Genomic DNA, 9,788 nt, shown 5'->3' with positions numbered 1-9,788 from the left:
TTTTATTTTTTATTTCTATTTTTATTTTTATTGCTCGTCTTAATGTCCAATGTTTTTCCTTGCCTCTGTAAAGCACTATGAATTGCCTTGTGTACGAATTGTGCAATACAAATTGCAACCTTCACTAAAGTGAAGGGATTCGTTGTGGCGCTGTCGTATTGGATAGCACAGCATTCTACAGGTGAGCAATACTGAGAAACCAAGGTGAAGACAGAGGCACACTGTGAACAGGAGTAAAAAGACATTTTGTCTAAATATTTCATGTGCTGGATGTTTTTGTTTATTTGATCAGAAATCCAAACACTAATGATTTAAAACCAAATTATTATTTGACTTCTAATGGAAAAACAACTTATCCCTGTGCTTGCTTCTGTTGTACGAGACTTCATTGCTCGATGTATTGTATATTCTATTTCTATGCTACTGATGCTGAGGTTTTCATTTCATGTACTGAAATAGGTGATAAAACTTAAACACCTCATCATTTAACAAAGATAAATTTATATTTTATATATTTTGAGCTTAGGAAACCTACAAGTGACGTCACACATACAGTACGTTGTCCATTCATTGGTTAATAGCAGCTGGTTGCTGGGCAGAAATTCACAAGACTTTCTATTGCTGCCATTCTGTACTACCTCTCTCTCTCTGACACACACACACCTTTCGATCTAAATGATGCATACATTAAACATGCATAAACACACGGTATAGGCGAGACACAACAAGCATCAAAACACACTCAAAATTTCTTGAGAGATTTTTGTGTCTTTAGTTAGTCAAGCCAGTCCTACTTTGGACCAAGTTAACTACTCTCTCACTCACCTTCAATATAAAGAGGCTCCACCACATCATGATTGATGAGCTCGAAGTTTTCGTGGCCAATCCAGTGCTCCACGTTCCTTTTCCTTCCCGTGAAGAAGTTGTCCACCACGGTGACCTCATGGCCGTCCATCATCAGCTTGTCGGTCAGGTGGGAACCGACGAAACCGGCTCCACCAGTAATCTAATGGATGATATCAGCAGCTTTCTTATTGTACTGTATATTGACAATACAGCTGAGGCTGATGGGAATGTCTTTAGTTTTGCAGTTATTTGGTCATAAAGTGGGAAATGAATTTAAAATTAGGACCTGCTGATGGTTCCTAGATGAAAAGTCAGAGGGTCACTCTGACTTTTTAGCCAAAAAGATTTTAAAGTAATCAAACCAATAGGTGGTGAGACATTTCAATCAAAACTCATAATGGTGCTTGATGAAAAGTCGAGATGAAGGATTCATTCTGGAACCATAAACGTCTGCACAAAACCTCTGCCAATCCATCTCGTAAATGTTGAGATATTTCAGTCTGGACTTAAGTGGCGGACAGGCCATCATCTGAAGCCGAATGAATTCAGTTTAAAATTGCTTGATAACAACTGCAAGTGAGGCTGAAAGCTTCAGGCCATGACAAAGTGGTTCAACTCAGTACAACAATTACTGTGGATGTAATTGTATGAGCGTTTGTCGCATACCAAAATTCTCTTCCGATCCTTTTCTGACAGGAATTTCACAGGTGGGTATTTCTGAGAAAAACTAGGAGAAAGAGAGAGAAGACTTAGTGATGAACATCTGGAAGAAAAAGTCCATGAGAAGGAAGAAAAACATAACATAAATAAATGTCCTTTCACTGTAGTATTATGAAAACTCTGCTCTCATGACATGCACAATAGGTGAACTGGTTTGCCAAGGATTAATATTATGATTAGGAATGACTGATGATTTAGCGTGTTGCCAAATTCCAACATGTCAGGATCTTTATTTATCTGCGTGCAATCCTGTCCCTCCTGACAGAAAAGCTGGACAAACCTACAAAAATAACCTCCAAGTTGTGATTAACCAGATTTATCCTTTAATCTCCAAAGTGGCATAAATATATATGTGTCTCATCTGAATTCAAGACAGCAAACGTGTCTCACTGAACCTCTGAAAGAAAATCAGTAGCTGCGACAGACCAGAACAACATCATACACCGATAAGCCTGCAATGTTCTCCAACAATCCACCTATAGCGCTCCACGGAGGCTTTCCAGGAGGGTCTCGAAATCCTGTCGCACATTATAGATTCACAGAGAGCAGCATGCAGAGGGAACACATGGAGGCAATCATCTCAACAAGTGGCTTCATATTTCTGCCTTATTAGAATTCAAGGCATCGAGAGTAAAAAATAATGAACCTTTAAAAGCTTAATTTATATGTCATCAGTAGCTGCAATCAATCAGTCAATATTGGTTTCATAACATTTATCCTGCTGTGCAGAAGTCACCATGTGACTTCTAATATTGCAGCACATGGTCTAACGTGGCACTGATGCATCCTCTAGTTTGACTTGGAGTGAAAATTAGATTTCTTTGTGGAAACAAAACATTAATTAATAAACAGCTCATTAACTTCACTGAGCATTGAGCTGATATTGATATTTTAATGAGAGGGAGAAGACGTGGATTGTCGATGTCAACAGGTCTGCAGACGACCAGTTTCCTCTAAACAATTTTAATCTGTGAATTTAAAAAAACTGATACATACCTTTGTTCCAGATCACGAATCTTCTCCCTGAGAGGAGCCACAGCCTGAAGTGAGATGAGAACACAAGTCGATGTGAGTGTAGTAATGGGGCTGTATGTGCCTCTTAAACCTCCCCATAAACAATCAGTTTCTCTGTTCTAAGGGGGTCGGCACGAGATCCAAGTGGAGAGATAAAGGTCAACCGTGTGTCCCAACGGAACAGCATACTTGACCTTAACTAAATTTGAAGTGCAGCTCTGCACCGTTTGTCAGTTTTATATAGTCATAAATACATAATAAACAGTGTTTTACTTGGGCACCTACTCAAATATGATAGCCTTTCACAGCTCAATATGTCTCTACGTCTCTGCCATTTTATTACACAGACTTGGTGCAAAATATTACAAATTCTGACCTCAAAAAAGGTCAAAACTTCTGAAATACCACATTCAGACAAAGACAGCATAAGAAACGAGTGCGGTTAGAGTATAAAGGACCTCTGAGGTTTCTGTGAGAATTACATCTGCATTTAATGGGCAAGCACTCTCTCTCGAAATGACTCAGAAACCTCTTGTCGTCAATATACGGTACTTAAGAAAGACATAAAGAATTTGTTTGCCTTAGGTTTCTAGATTGTGGTTGTTTCATGAGAATGATTACCACAGGTCAGGACAGATCTTTTATATCAAGTTTTTAAAAATGGTCTTGCTACTTCATGGATTTTCAGCACTGTTGCAGATAGTCAAATACAGCAGCAGAAATGACACATTCGCACTACATGCAAAAAAATGCATGATTTCTGCCCGTGCTGCATGGGATTACCATAAAGTACTCGTGGCTACCCACGAAACGTCATTGTATTCAGTTTATCCTGACAGTGGCGACCTCCATCCAGATGCAGTGACCTAGTCATATAAACATGGATCCATAGAATATGTATGTAGTATTACTTTTATCAGCCTTTCCTGTGTGTAGAATGAGGACGTGTGAATGGATTCAAGCTGTACAACCTTGTTCTGCCAAATATTAACAAACCCCCTGGCTAAAATCACAAAATCTGCCGTCATAATACTCTGTGTTGTGAAAGCAAGCAGACAACTAATGGAAACAATAGTTTCACAGCCAAATTTATGGTAGAAACCAAATCCATCAAACAACAACTCTCCCACTCCTGCCTGCATGAGCTTGTTGGAGACTTAACAGCCTCAGCACAACAGACTGCTACTCCAACCATGTAAGAAGGAGCTCCATAAGTTCTCCCACAGACTATTTAACACCGGCATGATTTTCATACATCCTTCTATAGATTCGAGTAATTCTTATCCCATGTGTGTACGAGCTGCTGGTAAATGCTGTATACTGTGTGTTCAAATCTGCATCTGCATCTTTCACGTCAGCTCTCAACTGTGATAATAAACAAAAGCAAAATATGTAAAAAGCAAAAAAAAAATAATACGCATCAGGCGAATCAACATATTTGCTCGTTAAACGATCCCTTAAATAAAGAAGAAATAATGAAAGCTCTGAGTTTAATCCTGTACCGTGCCCAACTCCATCTGCTTGCACCACGCTCCATCTGTGGGGATTGTCCATAAAGACGTCCCTATGGGCTCATTTCATCTCGCTTCATATGTATTGATATCTGAATTGTTATTAGCTAATAATAATGCTAACTCAATGTGTGTTTCTTCTCTAAGGTTGAGCTATGGAACCAATTTATTGTTAGCAGGGCCTGATATGAGATCAGCGGTTCGATCCCCGTTCGATCCCCGTTCGTCCCCTGCATCGTGCTGTCCAAAGTGTCCTTGGGCAAGATACTGAACCCCAAATTGTCCCAAAGGCTGCGCCACGGCGTGTAATTGTGAATGAAGTGTTAGCTCCTCAAACGATGGGCAGTTGGCACCTTGCATGCAGACCAATGCCATCAGTGTATGAATGTGTGGAATGTACGTCGCCATATGTGCACGAGGAAGAGAAAGATAACGTACAGCGTCGCCTTGAACGTGCAAAAGAAAACATGGTGGTGATGGTGAAAACAGTCAAACTCACTCATCGATTCCTGCTTAATTCTTCATCGCTCCGTGTTCTTGTATTGATCTATGATGAGACAAAGAAGAGGTGGAGGGAGACGTTAGCAGCTGTAATCACGAGGCCAAAGAAAACAGACAACTTGACTTGATGATGTGTAGCAGCGTGACTAATCACGCCCACCTCTTCCAAAAGAGAGGGATGATGAATGAAAACCTTAAATAAAAAACAGTATTGTACATGTTGATATAATCAATTTTCTGTGTACTGTTTGAGGATAAAACACCTATTTTTTCACCTCACAACTTCTAGTTTATTCAACGTTAATGCAGAGTTTTTTGTGCTCTTCACAGTCAAGCTTCTGGACTTTGAGCAGCTCTACCCGACATCGTAAATTAATTTCACCGTAACAGAAAAAGAAGAAGACGCAAAAGAAGTAACGTTAACGTACATAAACGCTTTTTAGTTATATTCTGTGGCAGCAAAAGACAGGACACGGCCTTTCAGTAACTATCACACTGCATCCTGAGTTTATTTAAAACAGTGTCGAGGCTGACTAAAGTGATCTAATAACCAATCATCCCCAACAAATGTTACCCACAAGGACACATTTCTTAAAGGGGAAAGCCAGCTGTAAACACTAGGCTCCACGATTAGTTCGCTGGCAATTATGTCGACGAACAAAATCGTCGACAACTAATTTAGTAGAGCGACGCAGTTCTTTTTTGTTTTTAATCTCACTGCGCGCCGTACTGCCTTTCTCTGTCACATATGTACGTATGATCTGATAGTCGACTATCAAAATAATCGTTTGTGGCAGCCCTAGTAAACACACAGGTGTTATGTGGCTAAAGGTGTGTACTAATACCAACCTCACTTTAGAAATATCCACTACAAGCAAAGGATGGCAAATAATACATGATCCACTCTTTGCGATAGTAGATTAGCCAGGAGGCGAAGAAACTGAAAATGGTGTTGTCGGCCACTTATTTTCGGCTTCAAAGCGCCCTTTGGAAACCTACAGGTGAACGTCACTCATGCCTCCATCCATCCTTATACTGTCATTGGATGATCCCTGTCAGTGTTTTTACTACTATTAATACAATATATGTTGTTTTGGTTAGTATGACTGCTGCCTTTAATGTGTATGTTGGTGATGTTAAGTTCACTACTTTTAATTACTTTATACAATGCTGGTAGTTGTAATTGACAGGATCATCATATGTTTACATGTCTTAGAATATAAGTAGTTTGGGTCGATAGATGCGTTAGGGTCATGACGGTCTCACTCGGTTTCAGAGAAAATCCATAACAGTTAAATCCTGACTCATCATATACTGGAAGTATTTGTCACGGAGAAGAATAATGATGTGTGGCTTTACGACAAGCACCCCGACTCTTATCGGGATCGCTTAATTAAATGGGCTAAACTACATGGCAGAGCGGAGAAAATGGCTCATGCTGATAGAGATCACACTCATCATGCTCTGCAAATAACCTCATTACATTACCCACTCATATGACGGCACAGAGTGCAGTAATCGAGTAATCGGGAGGCCGGTGCTTAGGGACTCCTCTGAATTCTGATCAGGGAGTTTTGTACCTTGATACTTAATACCAATCCACTTATTTTATGACAAGAATCAGATTAAAACAAATTCAATGAAAATGATGTAAGATTTGCCATGGTACTGAAGGTCACATGATGTTTTCGGGTCTATTCATCTCTTTTAATCCAGCCTTGGGTAAAATGTTGATATGTGGAATATGAAAAAATAAAAGCAGTTAAAATAAGAGAGAAATTAATCACGGTACCTCATGTTCGTTCCCCAGACAGCGCTGAAAGAGAAAAAAAAAAAGAAATGTGTTTAGGAAAATGTCAACATCATGAAGTATAACCTATTATGGAGCAGTGTCATTCAGTTGATATCAGTAACTCCAAGAGTAACACTGCTAAAGACAGCCAAGAGAAAAGAAGCACCGGACTGTACTGTCTGACAAGTGGGCTGTAAATCAGTGAGCTGCAAATCATTAAAAGTTTACACTGAGAAAATGAGTTCAAACATACAGAGCATTACAGAAAAATAATAACCCGTGATAAGAAATAAATAAAATGTCATCAAACGTTCCCCAAACAAATTCAATTTAAAATGAGTAATAAGAATAAAGCCGCAAAACAAACATCAATGTTCAAATGACTAAATCAACACTAATCATACATTTATTTCCTCAGTTTTCTCATGATAATGGAGTTCATTCATTTCAGTGTTTAACAGATCTCAATAAATTATGGTGTTGTTAATTAAGACTCTGGAACGCCCTGCCTAGGACTCACAAGAATCAATTAATTACTAACATTTTTATAGACCCTCTTTTTATGTGTGTCATGTCTTTTTATTAAAAGTTGCTGTGTAAATATGTAGATGTTTAATTGATTACTATATTATTATTTGATTGTTGTCTTATATTGTTATTATATATAACCTCAGAAAAACAAAGTTTGTTGAGATCTCAAGAAAATGATTCTATTATCTGGAAACAACTTTGTTACTGGTTTATTATTTTGACAACAAAGGAATAGATAGATACTTTTTAATTAATCCTTAGGGGTTTTTTTACCCAAAATACAACCACCCAAACACAAAGGGCTAATAGACATGCAATGTTAGAGATGGTAGCCACACAAGAAGTTAGGGGGTCCGTACCTTGCTTAAGTGAACCTCGCATCTCCACCCTCCATACTTTGTCCATACTGGACTTGAACTACAGACAAACACTGCCGCTCTAAACTTAAAATAAAATGTATGACATGAATGTATGACCACATAATGCTTCCGTACTTTGGAAAAGTGACTTAGGGTGTACTTTAATGGAAACAGTGACTTTAGGTACTTTTAATGAAACGTGACTTAGGCGTACTTTATAAAAACAGTGATTTAGGGTACTCTAATGAAACAGTGACTTTTAGGGTGTACTTTTAATAAAAACAGGTGACTTTAGGGTGTACTTTTAATAAAAACACAGTGACTTTAGGGTGTACTTTAAGATACAGTGATAAGGGTGACTATGGAAACAGTGACTTTAATGGGTGTACTTTAATGGAACTTGACTTTAGGTGTACTTGTTAATAAAACTGTGACTTTAGGGTGTACTTTTAATGGAAACAGTGACTGTAACACTGGTGGACTTATAAAACAGGACTTGGGCGTACTTTTTAATGGAAGCGGTACTTAGGGTGTACTTTAAAAACGGTGACTTTAGGTGTACTTTTATAAAAACAGTGACTTTAGGGTGTACTATAGGAAACAGTGACTTTAGGGTGACTTTTAAGGAAACAGTGACTTTAGTGGCTGTTTTATGATGAACCGGTGACTTTAGGGTGTACTTTAATAAGAAAACAGTTGACTTTAGGGTGTACTTTTAATGGAAACAGTGACTTTAGGGTGTACTTTTAATAAAACAGTGACTTAGGGTGTACTTTTAATGGAAACAGTGACTTTAGGTGTACTTCTGTAACTTAATGGAAACGTGACTTTAGGGTGTACTTTTAATGAAAACAGTGACTTTAGGGTGTACTTTCTAATAAAACAAGGTGACTTTAGGGTGTACTTTTAATGGAAACAGTGACTTTGGGTAGTTACTTTAATGAAACGGTGACTTAGGGTGTACTTTCTAATGAGAAACAGTGACTTTAGGGTGTACTTTAATGGAAACAGTGACTTTAGGGTGGTACTTTTATGGGACAACCGGTGACTTTAGGGTGTACTTCTAATAGAACAGTGACTTTAGGGTGCGTACTTTTAATGGAAAAACATGACTTTAGGGGACTTTTAATGGAACAGGTGGACTTTAGGGTGTACTTTTAATGGAAACAGTGACTTTAGGGTGTACTTTAATGGACAGCAGGTGACTTTAGGGTGTACTTTTAATAAGAAACGGTGACTTAGGGTGTACTTTTATGGAAACGGTGACTTTAGTGTTACTTTTAATAAAACTGACACTTTTACCACTTCATCACTGCTGTCTCTTCTCCCCTAATAAAAATGAGACCAGTGTACATTTAAGAAGTTTTTCCTACTTTGTTTTCTTTAGCAGCTTCATCAATGAAGGTCACATTACGGAGCAGGGGTCTGTCACCAAACAGTATGCTGCAGTTTAAACTACCAGTTTTGAATGTAAACAAAGTGATGACAGTCCAACAGTACTTACAGGCAATGTAGGCGATCAGAGCGAGGGCCAAAAAGCAGCTTCATCATTCTTCGGTTTAATCTTGAAATCAGCCAGATGACCCGCTTCATCATCCGCTCAATGCAACAGGAGGACCGGGGGGAAAACCCAAACGAGCCACCACGAATCAAGTCCAGCTATAGCATGTTTGAATCCCGGGTGGAGTTCGTTTTTTAACTTGGCACATAAAGAAATCAGTAAAAAAAGTAAGCCTGACAGGACGGGCGAGCTAAGCTGCCTCCGCTACGTCAACACCAAAAGCAAGGAGCAGTTACGTGGCTAACACACACACACACATACTACACACACATATACACACACACACACACAGGTAGCACCAGGTGTTGTATCAACACTCACAACTACCTATAACTTATTTACCCGCGCCATTTAACCTGACAACGGTCAATCACCTGCCTGGTCATAACTGTCACTTCAGCCGTTAGAACAGCCGTTAACCACGGTTACTTAGCCGTTAGCAACCACTTAGCAACGCAGCTTAGCACGCGAGCTACTTTTTTTTTTTTTCTACCGCCGCTTAAAATAAAAAAAAAAAAAAACAAATCAGACCCGAGCCGTCACGTTTATATTAAAACAAGTACCGGGATGATAATAATAACGATAATAAAAAACAGCGGTTCGTTTTAATCCACACATGCCGGACTTTGCTGCTCTCGTCGGGCCGAGGAGGAGCAGCGACTGAGCGATGAGTCCGCGCTCGATTCAGCAGCCTGACTCCTGCAGGAGGCTGTGACGTTAAATATACCAGATAAATAAATATGATTCATTACTGTGTGTATACAACAACGCTAGTTGGAGATTAATATATAATATATTATTAACATGTTTTTTTGTTGTTTAGTCTTTATGGCTGTAGCTGTGCAGGATAGTTTATTTTTTACCGGTGACACAATGGCTCATTCATTCCATCACATGAAACTTTCCACAGTAACCCTTGGTGAATGAACACTTCCCCATTTCAACCACTGAAA

At 38.9% G+C, this 9,788-nt stretch overlaps 1 protein-coding gene across 1 annotated transcript; it reads right to left on the bottom strand.

Moving 5' to 3' along the window:
* Positions 1 to 663: 663 nt before the first annotated feature.
* Positions 664 to 6,389, bottom strand: LOC113748194 (UDP-glucuronic acid decarboxylase 1-like). Its single transcript, XM_027291173.1, has 4 exons — positions 6,385 to 6,389; positions 2,563 to 2,664; positions 1,513 to 1,573; positions 664 to 1,006 (listed from the first exon to the last, which is right to left on the bottom strand). Exons 1-4 carry the CDS (start codon positions 6,387 to 6,389, stop codon positions 818 to 820), a joined length of 357 nt encoding a protein of 118 aa, XP_027146974.1. The 3' UTR covers positions 664 to 817.
* Between the last annotated feature and the right edge of the window lie 3,399 nt (positions 6,390 to 9,788).

The sequence above is a fragment of the Larimichthys crocea genome, chromosome XVIII, assembly GCF_000972845.2.
Source record: "Larimichthys crocea isolate SSNF chromosome XVIII, L_crocea_2.0, whole genome shotgun sequence".
Taxonomy (NCBI): Eukaryota; Metazoa; Chordata; class Actinopteri; family Sciaenidae; genus Larimichthys; species Larimichthys crocea.
The sequence above is the reverse complement of the archived record's forward strand: the minus strand, read 5'-3'. Positions and strand labels throughout refer to the sequence as shown.